Source organism: Hypanus sabinus, chromosome 12, assembly GCF_030144855.1.
Source record: "Hypanus sabinus isolate sHypSab1 chromosome 12, sHypSab1.hap1, whole genome shotgun sequence".
NCBI classification, from domain to species: domain Eukaryota; kingdom Metazoa; phylum Chordata; class Chondrichthyes; order Myliobatiformes; family Dasyatidae; genus Hypanus; species Hypanus sabinus.
In genome coordinates this window covers 47,475,246-47,494,155 of record NC_082717.1, presented here as the reverse complement: position 1 = coordinate 47,494,155, position 18,910 = coordinate 47,475,246, and the positions used below count along the sequence as shown (strand labels likewise).

General features: G+C 36.4%; 2 protein-coding genes across 7 annotated transcripts in view; one reads left to right on the top strand and one right to left on the bottom strand.

Moving 5' to 3' along the window:
• ppp2r5a (protein phosphatase 2, regulatory subunit B', alpha isoform) overlaps nucleotides 1-14,997 on the top strand; it is a 171,770-nt gene extending 156,773 nt beyond the window's left edge. For both annotated transcript variants that reach the window (XM_059985868.1, XM_059985867.1), the window contains 5 exons: nucleotides 7,770-7,820; nucleotides 9,474-9,593; nucleotides 12,953-13,080; nucleotides 13,594-13,695; nucleotides 14,227-14,997. In XM_059985868.1, coding sequence (XP_059841851.1) covers nucleotides 7,770-7,820; nucleotides 9,474-9,593; nucleotides 12,953-13,080; nucleotides 13,594-13,695; nucleotides 14,227-14,371 — 546 coding nt within the window. In that variant the 3' untranslated portion in view covers nucleotides 14,372-14,997. The remainder of the gene's footprint in view (nucleotides 1-7,769; nucleotides 7,821-9,473; nucleotides 9,594-12,952; nucleotides 13,081-13,593; nucleotides 13,696-14,226) is intronic.
• pacc1 (proton activated chloride channel 1) overlaps nucleotides 9,600-18,910 on the bottom strand; it is a 133,050-nt gene continuing 123,739 nt past the window's right edge. For all 5 annotated transcript variants that reach the window (XM_059985870.1, XM_059985871.1, XM_059985872.1 and 2 more), the window contains one exon: nucleotides 9,600-12,052. The gene's annotated coding sequence lies outside the window, so the exon portion shown is untranslated. The remainder of the gene's footprint in view (nucleotides 12,053-18,910) is intronic.

Below are 18,910 nucleotides of genomic sequence, written 5' to 3'. Positions count from 1 at the left end.
CAATGTAGGGCTGCCTTAGGGACACCAGATCCAGATTTTTCCTCAGGGTTTTACTCCCAAGGCTTTCCCCACGAGTGGCTAAGCAACGGAGTTTTGAGATTAGAGTTTACCTTCTCCTTGAGGAGCTGCCAACTGCAGCTGACATGCCCAATCTGCCCAAGCACCTGGTTTTAAGGCTCCAGTAACCTTTGTCCATTCTGTCAGTAGATATGGTTCCCCAGGGATTTGTATCTAAACCATACATGAAGGTCAGGAGTTCATCCCCACTACCACCCCCCGCTATAACAATCTTAAGAAATCTTAATATATAAAAATGATCTCACAGGGCTTAATGTAATATAGCACATAATCAGTTATTAACTTAAATACTGTAAATGGAGTAAATAGGAATATTTAAAAGGGCAAATTATTATTATTCAGGACAGTGGAACCAGCAAGAAGTAAACAATCATTTCCATTTTCAGTACTCTTACTATGCCAAGGATGTTGTCATAATACAGTCATGTCCAGCTAGAGAAAAGGCTCAGCTTGTGGTACTTTTTGCAACACTTCACCAACTATTTATTTTGCTTGTCTGTTTCTCTTACTGTACAACCATTTTACTCCAAAGTAGTTGACTATTGTAAAAGATCATAATTCCAAGTAGCTGCTATCAGTTGATACTATGCTGGGATTGGAAATGGGGAAATGGCATTTTCTTGAGCTCTCCTGCGTAACTCATTGGAGATCTTTGCCTTTTCCCATTTAAAGTGAATATACTGTATGTAGAGCTAGACACAACAAATGAATCAGGATTTATGTCATTCAGATCAGTTTTATTTATTCCATGTCATATTTTTGGAGTCCGGTGACGCCTTGGAAGTCCATAGCGGGGGTATTTCCTTCTGCCACCGGCGTGGGATGATGAGTCTACCAGGACCCTGAGAACTTGCAGAAACTCTGTGGTGGTTTCTTTCGAACTTAGTCTTTTAACATCTTTGGACTTTTTTACTGTGCCCATGGTCTTTTTTTTAATCAATTATGGTATTGTCTTCTCTGTTGTAACTATATGTTTTCTATAATTATATGTAACTATGTGGTTTTGTGTAGGTCTTGTAGCTTTAGCTTTTGGTTTGTTGGGTGGTAGAGTTGGTCTCTTGACTTGGTGTGTCTGGGTAGTCTTGTTTTGTCTGGTGGATTTGGAGCTCCTTTCCGGGGAACGTGATAAGGTGGTAGCGCGATATTAATATGCAGCAGCCTGTCCGGACTCTGGATTGGGGATTGCCAAACTTTATGTGGATTTTCTGGTGTAGTCTGTTTTGGCATGTGCTTGTGTGATATCATTCTGGAGGTACGTTGTCTCTTTTTTTTAACTGCATTGCATTTGTGGTTTCTAAATGACAATAAACTGAAATTCAATTCAATTCGATATTTAGTAATTCTGGACATTGTCAGATATGGAGTCTGAATGCATTCTAGTTGATCATGTGTACATCAGATCAAATGTGGTTATTGAACTGTAACTTTTAATTATTTAATTGAGTCAATTGTTTTTTCGAACTTGACTGTTCTGTGGTGATAGTTTTTACATTTTGTTTCGTTTATAAATATCAGTTCGAAAAATAGCTTTAAGGCATTTTTGCCAAAAGAAAAACATTGGATCTGCCTACATGGAATATGATGATTTTACCTTTGGGTTGGTAACAAGAGGACAGAGGATGATCTTGACTAAAAAATACACTGTGTAGTGATTAGGTTCGGGTATGTCCACTTAGTCTAATTTTTCCCCTCCTACTTTTGGCTCTGTGTACTCAAGAAAAATATTCACTTAAAAGATTTCAGTTTCTTTGGGGGTGATGGGTGCAGAGTGAGATACCCCAGATGGTTAGCACCCTCATCAACCAGCAGGTAATATGGATCATCTGACTAGATTTCATTTCATTGATTGCAGATTCTGAATGCACAATGCAGATACTAATTTCAGTTCATTGCTGAGCCACCTAACAAAGTATGTAGTATTTTGTGAAATGAGAAGCTGTAAAATTAAATTTCCTCTGTATTTTAGCTGGGTTTTTTTTACTTTTAATGAGCCTGATTCATAAATTATAACATAAGGTGTTTAGTCTGCTTTTACTTTTGGTGTCCTAGAGAATGCAAAAAGACGTGGAAATTCTCAACTAACGGATAACATTTATCTAGAATAGTTATGGGCATTGTCGTGTATTGTGCATTTAACATTCTACTTGGTTTACAGAAAAAAAGACTTTGCTTTTTGGAGGAGTACTCTTTATAAGACAAATCAATTCCATAATAAGTCCTATACTCTGTCAGTTTGCAACATCCTCTCCATTTCCACTCTCTCTAGTTCTTTCAATATTCACTTTGTTTCAATGAGATCTCCCCTCCCTCATTCTTGTACACTCCAGAAGGTACAGGCCCAGAGCCATCAAATGCTCCTTATACATTAACTGTTTCATTACCAGAATCATTCTCATTAACCTCCTCTGGACCCTCTCCAATGTCACCACATCCTTTTTTTGGATATGAGGACCATAACTGCTCACAGTACTCCAAATCCAGTCTGATCAATGCCATATAAAGCCATATATATATATTTTTGTGCTTTTGAAATGCTAAAATTACTAACATGCACTTGCTTTTCTTACTACTGATGCAATCTGCAAGTTAAATTTTAGTGAATCCTACTGCAAGTCCCTTTTGTTTAGAAAATAGTCTATTCCTTTGTTCCTTCTACATACACTTTCCTACGCTACATTCCATCTGCCACTTCTTTGCTCGTTTTCCTGATCTGTTCAAGCCTTACTGCAGACTTTCTGCTTCCTCAACACCACTTGTCTCTCCACCTTTCTTTGTATCATCTGCAAACTTGGCCATGGCCATCAATTCCATCATTAATGTATAACATGAAAATCAAGCTAACCAGGCTATAATTTCCCTGGGTTTTCGTTTGGCCTCCATCCCTTCTGAAAAGGAGAAGTGACATTTGCAATTTTCAAGTCCTCTGGAACCTTTCCAGAATCTAGTAAGTCTTGAAAGATCATTATTAATACCTTAAAATTATTACTACTAATAATTACTGTTTTCACAACATTATTGCATATGTGCACTTGTAGACAAAGTAATAAAATGAATAGTGATATATGACTGTCAACATTTCCACATATGCTGCCTGGCCTTCTGAGTTCCTCCAGCATTTTGTGTATGTTGCATGGATTTCCAGCATCTGCAGATTTTTCTTGTTAGTGATATATGACTGATTTTGATCATTTTTTAAAATGCATTATATACCACTGTTCTGAGTTCTATAAGCTAGTTCAGTTTGAAGTGAATATACAGATGCTCCCCAGGTCATGGTTATATTCATAACCTTGACATTTTCAAATTCAAGTTTAATTATCATTCAACCATACAGCCCAACAAAACATTGTACCTCTGGGTCCAAGGTGCAAAACATACACAGCACATTCAAAATAGCGAGAAAAAGAAGGGGGGGGGGGAGCAATATGTGTGTGTGTATATATAAAATATAGCCCAAGTCCTGCAAATTGATGGTGCAGTCCCTGGCAGTGTGCAGACACATGCAATCCAGCCTGTTGTTCCACCGATTGAACACTGGAGGGCAGCACTGACAGGGGAGGCCAGCCCCCAACAGAGCATAGACACCACACTACATCTCCTCCGGCATCTCTTCTGGATTTCAACAGCAGGCAAGTCCTTGCTACAACTAGGGGTCACCCATGGATTCACTGCGCACAGCATTTGCGCACAAACTCCGATGCCTTCCTGTAGCAGGCAGCAATGTCTGTACCCAGTCCAGCACCTTGCCTACGAGCAGCTCACTGATGGGATCAACCTGCAGTATCCACAGTTCTTGGAGTCCTGTATTGTCTTGCAATTGTAAAAAAGACATTTAACAAAAAAAACACCTTTGGTTTGTAAGTCGGATATGTGGCCATGGATTAAGTTCTAGACACCAAAAGGTGTCTGCATTCCTCAGCAGCCAATAAATCCATCCCACTAGTTTCCCAAATGTTTGTTTATATGTATGGCTGCACTGACATTAAGCATTTATAACCTGATGAGGATCTGTATGTGGTGTGAATCAGTGTCAACATGGTCTCATCTAGAGAAAGTTAGTCATTTCTGAGGCAGAGCAGTTGGTAAAGAAAGCCAATTATTTTGTAGTCTATCCATCATTAGAGAGCTAGTGAGCAGGTGCTAACTGAGATCTACACTGAAGGATCAGTGAACCAGCTAGTTATCTTTTACTGGTGCCATTCACAGTGCTCTGCTGTACTTACTGGAAAGGATTGTTTGTGAGAATCTGTTCAAAGGATAAAGATGTTTGTCTGCTTCATTCCACTTACAGAAATATACTAAGCACCGTTTTGCAAGTTTTATAATTTTGGTTCTGCTAAACTTCCTGGAGTTGTGTAGAATAAGAAATAAACCTATTCAATTTTCCTCTTTCAGGATCCTCTTAAAGCCTGCTACTTTGAGTTTTTTGTCAACTGTTCCAATATCTGTTCCAACATCACATGCTGATGTGAAAGACCTTGTGTCCTTTAACTGTGTTAAAGATCTTATATGACCAAAAGTTATTACTATTTATTCATGCATTTAAACCATAGCTCTTCCAAATTCAATGTCAGTGGCGTAACTAGTCATGTTCACAGCACTAGCGACTTAGGTACATTTGTGATTTATGGTGTAGAGGAGTTTGCACATTGTTGGCATGGATTTACCCCATTCTATAATTTTTTTGATGTAAACATAATTCTACTTTTCTGTTCTTCCTGTCAAAGTGAGTGATCTCACATTTCCTACATTATTCTTCATTTGCTAGTTTTTTTACTTGATCTATCTGTACTTGTTTGCAGCTCATATTTTGCTTTTCCATCTACTTGTGTATCATGGACAGGTTTGGCTACATTGTACTTGATATCCTTGCATGAGTCATTAATGTAAATTGTAAATAGATATTGTACCCCACTACCTAAAGCTTGCCAATCTGAAAATGACCCATTTATAACTATTCACTCTTCTTCTGTAAGTTAGACGATTGTCTATCCATACTAATATTTAACTTAGAATGCATTACATCCTTACCCTTATGCAAAAACTTAGGAATAGGCTTTTCAGCACACAATGTTGTGCTGAACTAGTTATATTAGTAATTAAAGCAAACTAATTCGTCCTGCTTACGCAATGTTCATATCCTTTCATTTTCTGCACATTCATGTGCCTATCTTGAATGTCTCAATCGTATTTGCCTCCACCACATTCCCAGGCAGCACATTCCAGACCCCAACCACTCTGAATTAATAAAAATTTGCCTCACACATCTCCTTAGAACAATCCTCTCCCCACCACCACCATGTCCTCTGGTAAGACATTCCGGGCAGCATCTTGATAAATTTTTCTGTGCCCACTCCAAAATCTCAACAGCCTTCCTGTAAAGGGGCAACCAGAGATGTAGCCTAACTGGAGTTTTATAAAGTTGCAACATAACCACCTGACTCCTGAAGTCGGCTCTTTGACTAATAAACACAAGCAGGCCATATGCCTTTTTTACCACCATATCAACATGTGTAGCCATTTTCAGGGAGTTATGGACTTGTATCCCAAGATTACGCTGCACATCAACACTATACAGATCCCTGAGGAACACTAGACCTCTATCCAGAATAAGTCCCATCATCCATGACCCTCATTCTTACATGTGTAAGCCAATTCTGAATCCAGATGGCCAATTCACCATGGATCCCATGCATCTTAATCTGGATGAGCTTCCATGAATGACCTTGTCAAATGCTTTACTGGAATTCATGTAAAGAGTAGCTACAGTTCTACCTTAATCAAACACCTTTATGAATTTAGTAAGACATAACTTGCCCTGCACAAAGCCATGTTAACTGTCCCTAATTTTCCAAATGCTCATAAAAAGTGCCTTCAGTAAGTTCCCTTTTGTGATGCTCACTGGGAATGTTCCGTCTAAGGTATGCACGTGTGCGTGCGCTTACATGTTTTGCTAATAGCACACAAAAGGTTGTCATCCTCTACATTATTAGTATGTTAAGTATATTTCACAATCATAAGCAATCACATTTCCTTTTATGCTTTCTGATGTGGACGGTATTGACAATGTGGAGTTTGTGATGATTTGCAGATTTTAGAACTAGTTTTTATTAGTACTGTTTTTATTGAAGATATCTGTTCAGTGTGCGCATGTTGTTCCCACTGGGCAAAAAAAATTGCACAGCACAAAATTTTTGTGGATACTGGTTATTATAAATTAGAGGGAACATTGCTCACTAGTCTGTATTTTTCAGAATTAATTCAGATTTCTCTTCCCTTTTCCTTTTTTTGTAATTCAAATTTTTATTATTTATTCTTCTTTTACAAGGCAGCACAGCATATCATAGAGCAGATACAGTACAGCATATTTACACAGCCATCCCATGACATGAAAACATATAAAACTAAGATACAGAAAAAAACTTCTAATTTAAGTTTAAATTAACATACAACCAAAATTGATCCCACGCATATCCATGCATGTTAACTGTAGGTCTTCCAGTGAAACTTATGTACAACACATTAGAACAATTAGTATAATTTGGGAATCCATATAATCCATATGCTGAATAGAAGAAAAATCCATATTTCCCTTCTATTCACTGTATTTGTTGCATTCTCAAAACCTCCAATAAATTAGTGGAATGATACTTCTTTCACAAAACCACATTGACTCTGCTTGATCATATTAACTTATCTGTTCATATATAAATTCCCTTCATAATGCATTCCATAATTTTCTAATGGCAAATGTTAGGATAACTTAATTTTTATTTACCATTTGCCTTTAAGTGGGTGTTACATTTGCAGGTTTTCCATGCTGCTGGCACCCTTCCAGAAATTAAGAAATTTTTGGAAAATTGGGGTTAATGCAACCATCTTTTAAACTGTAGAGTCTAGTCCAGAAAAGATATTGCCCCATTAGTTTGTTGTGTCACTTTTCTTCACTGGAAGCTGCTGAACCTCAGTGATTCCTGGAACTACCAGCCATGTTTCAGCTTGATTTGTTGCCTTATTGTGGCTCTTATCTACACTGATTAGGTCCAAGTGATTCTTATATACTCTCAATATTAAAAAAACCTCATATCCAATTCATATATTTTCAATTAGTAAATTGCAATAATGCATGTACAGAGTAGCCATAGATTAAGCCAGATAGTTTAATATTCGGGATATTAGTTTATGTTTTGGTTCATAGAGAGCTAGGAGCTGACCTTTGTACTGAGTGTGTAAGTGATATTTGCTGCAATGTTGCTTCTGAAGGATCCCTTTATTCTTTAAAACAATATACCATGAAAATAAATTCATTTAGCTTATTCTTCGTGTACCCATTAAGTTCATGGTAGTCCAGAGATCGAATAATCTTTGAATAATGTGAAAGGCTAATTAATATTCTAATTTTAACTAAATTTCACAAATTTTAATTGGAATATAACATACAAGGTTTTATTTAAAGGAATTGTTTGTTTTCAAATAATGTTTTTTTCCAGAATGCATTTATTTATAATTACCTCATAATCCAGAACTACTTTATATACCCTACCTTTCTCTGCATAATCTGCATATAGTGTTCAAAATTCTTCTGTGAAAATAATCCTTAAATTAATAAAGGGAAGCATTCTAATTATAATTTTCTTCTACTACAAATTCAAGTATTACTGTAATGAATGTATTTTCATGTCTTTCTTTAGGTCATTAGAGGATTACTAAAATTCTGGCCAAAAACTGTAAGTCAGAAAGAGGTAAGTTATCTTTTTCTTCTTTAGCCTTTACTGTCTCTAGACCTGTTTCTTATTTGGTTATAAATGGAAACAGTAAAGTAAAATGAAAGGAGCGAATGTTCTGTGAGAATTCTATGTTAACAAGCGAGCAAGCATTTCAGGATTGAGTTCCTGAAATTACCAACATTGAATAAGTTTTGTGGTTTAAGGATTACTGCTTTGAACCTTGTCTGTGTTAAGTTAATTTCAACCAGCTTCTTTAGCCCTAGCTTAAAGGTGGGTTTTGAGGTGGGTTTAATGAACCAATGGGAGATGAGATTTGAGGTGGGAGGAGGAAAGGGAGAAGAGATTATCCATGTTTCTTCTTAAATTTACTCACAACCTGTTGCTTTCCCTGGATTTGTGTAGGTATCATTGTTAATGAGTGAAGACAAAATTAGAATGAATCTGCATAATTATTATACATTCCTATTTAATCTGGGCAATTTGAAAGTATTTCAAAAATTCCACCACTCAATGAAAATGTGAAGTGGGAGAAACTAAATGAGAGGAAGGGTAACAGATTAAACAAGCTCTTACTGTGAGCTTTGTTTATTAATGGCATGAACAATGTTCATTTAGGCATGGAATCAATAATATTTATGGTACAGAAGGACGTTAATCTGTCTGAGTTCATTCTAGCCAAGAAAAGAGCTATTCTCATATACTGGCATTATCTATAACTTTCACCTTTGATTATGTCTCCAGTGCTGTGTCGTACTCTTATGTCTTTGTATCCTTCCTAATGAAATCACATAGTTTCTGTATTGTGATCAGAACTGCACAGAGTACTCTAGCAGTGGCCTACTTAGTATTTAAACAATTCATGTCTTTGTATCCTTCCTAATGAAATCACATAGTTTCTGTATTGTGATCAGAACTGCACAGAGTACTCTAGCAGTGGCCTACTTAGTATTTAAACAATTCATGTCTTTGTATCCTTCCTAATGAAATCACATAGTTTCTGTATTGTGATCAGAACTGCACAGAGTACTCTAGCAGTGGCCTACTTAGTATTTAAACAATTCTGGAATGACATACCTGCATTTTTGTGTTTCTGCTGATAAAGGCATGTATATATCCATAGTGCTGTTTAGCCACTTTATTTAAAGTGGTTAAAACAACTGTCCTGTTTCTTGCAGGGATCTGTGGATATGCATTCCAAGATGCACTTTGTTTATTTATGTCATTGACATTTTCTGTAATTTGCTGTGTATTGTTTCTGTATTTGTTCTTCCCAAATATATTAACTCTCAGTTTTCTAAATTAAATTCCATTTGCTATGCGTTGTCAATCTGCAGCTTTAATGGAAATTTCTGCAGCCTGCACTTGGATCATTTGAGCTATTTTTGTATCATTGTCAAATTTTTAACTGGTTGATTTATCATAATCTTGTATTATAATTTTATTGTTTTTTTTTTCCTGAACATAGGTGTTGTCTGCAATCCATGCTAACTATTGCCATGGGAAGGTGTTGGTAGACTTGGGGTTTCTGGTACATTTTGAGGGGAGGGCATTCTTCAGGAAAAAAAATACTAAATGATAAAAATGTACTTTTTTCTATATATTATACAGAGGATATACATCTTTAATTGAAACATTTTTCAGATTTGTAATTCAATTATCTCCCTTCAGGTTATGTTTTTGGGTGAAGTAGAAGAAATTTTGGATGTGATAGAACCTTCTCAGTTCAAAAAGATCCAAGAACCGTTATTCAAGCAAATAGCTAAGTGTGTGTCAAACCCACACTTCCAGGTAAAGAATTTCAGATGAACAAAGCTGTTTTTCTTTGCATTTCATTTCCTTTGTGACCAGGAAACCATGGCAGTTATGATAGATCTTTATAGGCTTTTTATGCTGAACTAGGATTGAGTTCTAGTAAAATATCAGGAAAACTAAATATAGGTAACCCTTACTTTGCTAACATTCAGATTATGGAAATTCACCATTATGGAATTCACAAATCTATACAAAGAAATCCAAGGTGCACAATTTGGTCCTATGGTGTTCATTTAGAGAAAATACTAAGGACAAAATGCTGAAGAAACCAAACTTTCACTGTTTATTTTCAGGATTTTCATCTTGCAATTATGGAAATGCAGATAATCTAGCAAAATTTTTTTTAGCATGATAGATACATCTTGCTAATCCCTGAGATCTGTGGATGCTGGAGTCTAGAACAACACATAAAAGGCATTCAGTAGAGTAGGCAGCAACCATGAAGAGAAATGGACAGTCAATGTTTCAGGTTGAAACTCTTCATCTGGACTCGCTGTTGAACAGTTTATTTCTCTAACGTTTTCTATTTTATTTACATTCAAAATGTCTGAAACAGGGCCAACAAGGTTAAGTGCAAACTATAAACCTGAATAACCATGTAAAAGAATAGCAGTGGATGTGAAAAAAAATGATTTTTTTTTTACAAAGGTTTGATGCTGGAGAAAAACTTTACAATAGCTAAATCTGTGTGGGTTGCTACATTTACAGTTACTTGCGTGTTCAACCACACCTCAGCAGCGGTGGTAATATTACTGATGAGAGAAAAACGTATGTAGGAATACATCTTCATGTATAACATAGGAAATAGGATTTTGCATAACAGAAAATTGTGATGTAGACAGTTTTCAAGGAACACAACTCCTTTGTAATCAGAGGTTCCCTGTAACACATTAAATATCAGCTTTTGTAACACTGAAATTCAATTACAAAACCTGAAGGAAGAAGAACCTGAATTTACCTGGAAATCCCAAACCTTGATGAATTACTTTCAAAGTGCATTCATAGTTGTAGAAAATAACAGCTTGTTTTTGAACCAAAAAATCCCCCAAACTGCAAGGTTAATTAATCTGCTTTTTAGTTATGTTGATTGTTAGACATGCTACAATCAGGATACTGGCATTAAGTTCTCTGCTCTTCAAAATAGTGCCATGAAGATGTTTGTGTAGTTGAGAGGGAGAGAAGATGGGATCTTGGCTTATTATCAGTTATAAAAGATTGTCACCATGATGAGCACTGAACCATATAAAATTCTTAAAAGGAAAAAGTTGAAAATAGTAGTCTTCTTTGGATTTACAGAAAACATTTAATAGTTAAGAATGCACGAAAACAGAGTTTTGGTCATTTTTTACATTTGTAGTTGATAATTAGTAGGATTCCAATGAATCAACAATTTATACTTTTTAGTCTCATGAATCTCCATATATATCTTTATTGATAACTTAAATGAAGAGATCAAGTGCATTGCAGCTGAATTTGCTGATGATACAACAGCTAGCAATTTGAGAGAAGGAGATAAAATGCCTGCAAGAGGGTATCAATAAGTAACATGAATGAGTAGACTGAAAGTTGGAGCATCATGTGGGAAACTCTGAATAATTCACTTTGGAAGATACAATGAGAATGCAAAATACTGTTTATAAACAGTAATACTACAAAAATTGATGCTGTACAAATGCATCTTGCTATTCCAAAGGATCAAAGGTACACTATTATCAAGGTATGTATGTAGTACACAACTCTGAGATTCATCTTCTCCAGACAGCCATGAAACAAAGAAAAACATTGAAACTGTTCAAAGAAAACATCACCCCCCGCCCCCATGCACAAAAAAACACAAAAAAAACTCTCAAATCACACAAACGCAACAAGAAAGAACAGGTAAAAACACAATGTAAAAACCAAGGTCCAATCCAGAAATCGCAGAACTTCGATAACATCTTCCAACAGCATTGACAGAGGGAGAGACCATCATACACAGTTGCCTTCTCCGGCAGAAATGAGGGAGAGGCAGGTAGTTGACACGGAAAACTCGTTCATTACCATCTTCATGTTTCAGTCTTCCTTGACACTTTAACTTGCAAGAAATGGATTTGAACATGGGCACACGCCCCATCCCTAGCTTTTTCACCTCAAGGCCAATCACCTGCTGGAATTTTCTCAGAGGCGGACAAGTGCTAGATCCCTCTATCAATCTTCAAACTGTAAATTGCAGGCTCTAACAGTACTAGAAGAACATTTAAAATAAGACATAAAAAAAGGAAAATAAACAGATTTGTGGACTATCTGGAAAATGTTGCCCAAAGAAGTTTCATTCACTGGTTGCATCTTGACCAGAAGCTGTCCAGTACTCTGTCTCTGTTGCAACTGTTGCACTTGCAAGTTAGCTTGCAGATGGAGAAAGTACTTGGGCAAGCTACTGGAATGTATTACAAGAGCTGTGGAGTAAAAAGTAGAGAAGATCTGATACATTACAGGGCAGTGGTGAATTTGTACCTTAAGTACTACGGTTTTCATTTGCATTACACACATCACCAAGAGCCCAAGAACAGGCTTTTAGGCACACCACGTCTAACTAACCTTTCTGCCTTCACGCGATCTCCTCTCACCTTAAACCTATTTTCTGAGATTTCTACCCTGGAAAAATTACTATTGTCTCTCTCTTATTTTCATATATTTCTATCAGATCGCACCTTAATCGCTGATGCTCCAGAGGAAAAAAAACAGGTTTATTCAACATTTCCTTATTCCTTATACACTCCTATCTAGGCAAAATCCTTGTGAACCTCTTCTACACCCTCGCCAAAGTCTCCATCGCCTTGCTGTTGAGTAGTACCCCAGAATACTCTACTTGTGACCACACCAAAGTTTTACACAGACACAACATAATTTGCCAAATTTAACACTCATTGTCCTGATCAGCAATGACAAACATGCTATATGCCTTCATTACCCACCTTATCCACTTGTTATCACTTTCAAGAAGCTCTAGTCACACAGAAAATAGTTAAGGCACAGGAGCGAATACTCTTCTTGACAAAAAAGAAATACTTCCAACCTTGAGGGTGCTATTTGCTTGGAGGCATTTTAATTTTTCATTTGTCACCAGCTCTTGCAGATTCATTGTTATTATTGGTTAGCATTATAATGGCAGCTCAGCAATTGCTCAAGAAAAGCATGGCAAATTATACTACATACATACAAACAAAGAGGCTGAGAAAGAACCTGGTTAACTGTCCAGTATCTTGACTGTGGGTATGAAATGGTGATTTTTTTTGGTGTTCAGAATCTTTTATATTTAAAATTATGTATTCTCAGATAAATTTTTGCCTCAACAGGTTGCAGAAAGAGCTTTATATTTCTGGAATAATGAATACATTCTTAGCCTAATTGAAGATAATTCTGAGAAAATTCTACCGATTATGTTTGGTAGCTTATACAGAATCTCCAAGGAACACTGGAACTCGTAAGTACTTTGAATATTTAAAAGCATATGCATTGACTATTATGAAAATAAAATCGATGGCTGTATTCTATATTTAACAATAAAGTTCAAAGTAAAATTTATTATTAGAGCACATGTATGTCACCACGTACAACCCTAAGATTCTTTTTCTGTGGGCAATAGATTTGATTATACCAGTATATATTCCTGTAAGAGCTGGGATATATCAAAACTTGCATTTAGATCTCAAATTTGTGTGCCTTTTCTTGGCTCTTCTGTGTTACTGGACCTTTTCAGAGTTCAGTGATGGGAAGCTGTTTGCTCAGATGGTGCAGTACCTGAGGAATTTGCTGCTGGATCCTGCATCAGATTAGACTTTGTACACGTTGTATATAGCTTTGATTTACACTTGATAGTTGATGGAAACAACTTCTATTAATATATTATTAACCTTAATCTATGTTGTACAGTTCTTAAATCTTTCATAAATGTAATTATCTTGTGCATTTAAGTAAATGAAAATTTGTTTTACAGAACCATTGTAGCACTTGTTTACAACGTACTAAAAACTTTAATGGAGATGAATGGGGCACTGTTTGATGAACTTACAGCATCATATAAAGCAGAAAGACAGCGGTATGCAATCACGTTTCATTAATTATTTTATGTATTCCACAGTCTAATGATTGTGCTCCTTGTAGAGCAAACATTGAACGTTTACATGTAAATTATTCACCTGCTTCCACAAATGGTTCTGTGGAACTCGGTAACAGTATGACTGCACTGAAGTCAGAAGTCATATTTTTTTTTACAGCTGATTAACATTTGTGCCATAAAAAATGTAGCCTTATTTTCCATAATGTCCACTTTAAGTCATACAATTATTTTAATATTATCTTGATTATTGTATAAGAAAAAGTAAAATGCTTTTATACGAACAATACACATTTAATATTTTTGTGAATTATTCACAAGAGTTGATCTACCAATCTATCTTTAAAAAAAACAGCAAGGTTGCCACCCGATGAAAAGAACAGCAGTTGTAATAGAAGAGGAATTACAAAAGTCTACAAAATACAAATTATTAAAATGCTCTCAAATTATGAAATATTGGTTCTAGCATTGCATTGTGTATTCCTTAACAAATATTTTTATTTTAATTTGCAGTGAAAAGAAAAAGGAACAAGAGCGTGAGGAACTTTGGAAAAATCTTGAAGAGTTGCGGCTCCAAAGGAGTCATAAACTTTCCGAAGTACAGAATGATACCCACAATCCACAAAATACTCAAGACAATAAATCAAGTGCCAAATGACCACCATTGACATATAGTTGCAGAGTGATTGGGTATTTCATACATATTTTGGAATATGTGTGGACAAAATACATACACAAGACAAACCTTCAGCAGTATACTTCCAAAACTGACCAGCTATCTTGATGAGCTGTAAACTATGTTAAAAGGAAAAGATATGAACTTTGAACATTACTGTGTGACCACAATATTTGTAACTTTGTCTGATCATGAATTTATTATGTCACTTTTTAGAATTCTCAGAGAATAAATGAATTTATCATTTGTGGCCAGAGTGAAAATAATTGGTGGAATTATGACTTGAAAAAAATAATTTTTTGATTGTGCTGCACATAGAAAATTAGTCAGCTATTTAAATATAGATTTTTCCTATTTTATATGTGCTTCTCACATGCTATGGACCTTGAGTGACCTGAAAGGGAACAAGTTATGCCTACAGAAAAAAAACATTAGAAATACGAGCATAAAATATTGTATGTTTTCCTTCAACTAATTATTCTGATGTTACATCAGAGAACCATTCCATTCTGTAAATTTTTGGCAGTGTGAAGCTCTTTTGTAATAAGATACCTTATTTGGGGTTCTGAGCAACATTCAATAAAGTCTACATAATATTTGTATTTGGATTTCAACATTTTTAGCTTTTTTTGTTTTACAGTGGAAGATATTATATAGTTTCTGACGGAGTTAGATGAATCTCAACTGGATATCTTGAATAATATAGGTTAAATATCCATTCCTAGACTTTCATTTGTTGAAAAGAGCAGTGTTTCAGTTTTTGTTTATCATCTTTTTCAGATGAGTTTGCACATCATTAACATAAGTAACTGAAGACGGACTCAAATGTAAATTTTCTAGACAGTGAAAGTCAGGATGCTTTTCTAAAACTGGATTACAGGGTACATTTTATTTTAACAGGAGAGTGCAATAAGACTATAAGACATTTGTGAAGGATTCTTAATCTCCAGCTAGCTCTACTTGAGCATGCAGAATACATATGAACATCATCATCATTATGTGCCGTACTGTTATGATGTGGGCAATCATGGTCTTGACCATAATTGTTCTTGTTGGCAAATTTTTCTACAGAAGTGGTTTGCCATTACCTTCTTCTGGGCAATGTCTTTACAAGATGTAGCCCTAGCCATTATCTCTTCAAAGATTCTCTGCTGGCGTCAGAGGTTGCATAATCAGGAATTGTGATAGTTGCCAGCTACTCATATGACCATCCACCACCTACTCCCATGGCTACATGTGACCCTGATCGGCGGAGCGAAGCGAGTGTTACAACATGCCCAAGGACGATCTCCAGGCTATCCTCTTCCCTGCCATCCATACATATGAACATAGGTTTGTATTATGGATGCATCAGTTTTTAAACAAGGGAAATATTAGAGACAATTTTGATCTTAGACGATGTATTTATATGCTTGGGATTGTTTAATTTTTTACTATCCTGTTTGATCATCTTTATTCACATAGCTCTAAACCTATGTCAAACACAACCCACAATAAATTTGGTCTCCTGTATTGAACTGTTTTGTGGTAATATACTTTATTAAGCTAAAGGATATTGAAATGGTGGATTTCTGTCATTGTCCTCAAATGGTAAGTACAGGCTTTATTAGACAAGCTAGCAAAGGGAGTATAATTGAGAAAGCACGCTTGTTGGTGGGGGGGAGGGAAGTATTCACTCACTGGCCACTTGGTTAAGTACATCTGCTCCTTAATGTGGTAACAACTCAATGCATGAAGCATGCAGACGTGGCCAGCAAGTTCAGTTGGTGGTGAACATGCCTGCGGAGCATGTGGTGATGGTGATAAATTGAACTGTTGTAATGTGTTGGGGAACGTAATGCTGCATATGGAGGGTGTGTAATTCATGAAAAAGTGGCTGAGGTTCAGCACATGAGACTGAAATCCAGCAGAAGGTCAAGGAAGTTGATGAGGATGAGAGGTTTGTACCCAGAAACCTTGCGCAACAAGAAATGGTTTGTTCAGCTCACTCATTTAGTCCTAATGAAACTTTGATGGTGGATAAGGTAGGATTTGTGTCCTTTATGGCTGATGTATTCAACTGTACCTCTCAAGCTAAGAGTCAAACAGAAAAAAAAATTATCTTGGACTGCAAATATCTTGGTACTGCAGGTTTGTTAGAGATGATAAGTGAGGTGTTGAGATGGAACTGTCAGTTGAAAGTCTCTTGATTAATGCTGCTTACTATTTTACAGTGAAATGCCAGGAATTTGATTGTTAATAGTCAGGAATTTAAAGTTTGTGGAAGATTTGGCTTCTCTCCCAGGTGTTATCTGTATTCAGGAGACTTGGTTGAAATCTCAGTTGTATTACAAGGATAAGATGCAGTACGGAGGGATCGGGGATTCGGGTGTCGGTGTGGTGTAGCTACTTTTGCCAAACATGAAATAGGGTATAGGGTGGGACAGGTAGGCGAATCTTACGAGCTTGTGGTAGAAGTTTAGAATGAATTTGGGAAAACTGGTAATTTTTATAATCCCTGTGATTAACCTTGAAAATGTTGAGTCTGTTGATTCAGAGACTAGTTTGGTGTGATTTTAATGCACACAAAACACTGTCTGGAGTCTGATGTTAGAAAGGCACAGGTTAATAAGGAGGTTGTAGTAGCAGTTTTCTTTGAAATTGAGAAGGCTTGTGATATGCTTTGGAATGGAGGAGACCATTGATAAAGCTAGAAAGTCTTGGGATTGGTGGACAAATGTATAGCTGGATTAAAATAATTTTTGTTTCAGTGGACCACGCAGATTAGGGTGGGTAAGGAGTATGCTGAAATTTATCCTATAGATAATGGTACTCCACATAGGAGTGTTTGTAGTCCTGTTCTGTTCAATATAATAAATAGTGATTTTTTTTCTGAAGCTGATCCTGACATTTCTAAGTCCCTATATGCTGATGATGGGACTGTTGGAAAAAGGGAAGGAATCTAAATTTTGCAATTAAGAAGGTTCAGGCTGCTGTACAGTAAGTGGAGAATTGGGGTGAGTAGTGGGGATTTAAGGTTTCAGCAAAGATTCAGGTTATTTGTTTTAAAAAATAGATCAATAGGCCTGTTGTTGACCTTAAACTTGTATGGACAAGTTTGGAACAGCTGTCAGTGATTATGTTCCTTGGTATATGGATGGATGTGAAACTTTTATGGAGGCATCACGTCAATAAAATACTTGAGAGATGCAAGGCTGTCCTTAATGTGTTTGGTGGGATATGACGGGACTGAGGCTATTAGGGTATCCATGATTACTTTGTATTATTTGTATTGATTAGAGCCGTCCGCATACAGGTCTGCTGCCTCCTCATTTTTGAAATCGCTGGATGTTATTCACCTTTACACCTGTGTTGTGATGCTGTTCAGTCTTCTATCTGTGCTCTGCAGATGGAAATGGGTCAGATGCCACTGTTTTTGCCAAGATTGTAGATGGCTGTGATGTATTGGGTACATCTCAGTAGTCATGTGGATGATCATTCAACGAATATATTGAAAAACTGTTGGGAGCATCAGGATTGCAGGATATGTAGTCTTGGGTGGGAAGGAAATGGTCAAGCTGAGAACATGGCTCTGTCTAATATAACCTATGCTGTTAGTGTAGCTTTATCCATTATTGCTCCTTGACTATTTCCTTTATGTAGGGTAGATCTGACTCTTCAGGAGAGACTGGCAGAATGTGCCCAGTGCGTATCTGAAGAGGTGGTGGTGACTCTATACATGCATCATTAATATTATAGAATGGTTCCAGTGCTTACAGATACAAACCCAATGTATCATAGCAGTCCATAGCAGTCTACGTCCCAGACTTACAGCTGTCAATTGGAAAAAGTTTATCTAGTAAACTTTATTTATCCAATTGAAATGGTGGCAATCTTTCTTGCTTTGCAGTGTATATGTACAGCCTATCTGGGTGGCTATTCTATTCCCTCTCTGTATTATGTAGTCTTAAAGTGGGTATGTCCAATCCAATAGTTGTCCAGACATTTTGCTGTAACTCAGACAAACGTTATGGCTGCAATATTTTAAGAGTGTATGCCTTTATGGATCACAGCCTATGTAGGGGTGGAAGGAAATGAAAAAGTCAATAATTTGGCTAAACAATCTATTAAAGTCAGTGCTATTGATATTCATATAAGTAAAGGGAAGACAAAGCTTTTAATTAAGGACAATGTTCTCTCAATCTGGCAGGGACTGGGACACACAAATAAAGGGGAGAGATTTATATGGAATTGAGAAAAGGGCACTCTGGCGAAGAGGAGGGCTCAGAAGGGAGGAATTACTCTGCTTAGACTTGGCCATACTGGTTTAAATGTCACATTGTTTAGACTTGGTAAATATACTTAAGGTGAATGTAGTTCGTGTCAACTTCCAGAGACAGTCTCATTTGTGTTGTTGGAATATAGGACATATGAGTGGGAGAGAAAGCAGACCCTGGGAAGCAATATTGTTCGTTTGGTTGGGTATGGGCATGTGAGAAGCATAAGAATGTATTTAAGTTCTTGAAACTTGTTAGGATATTT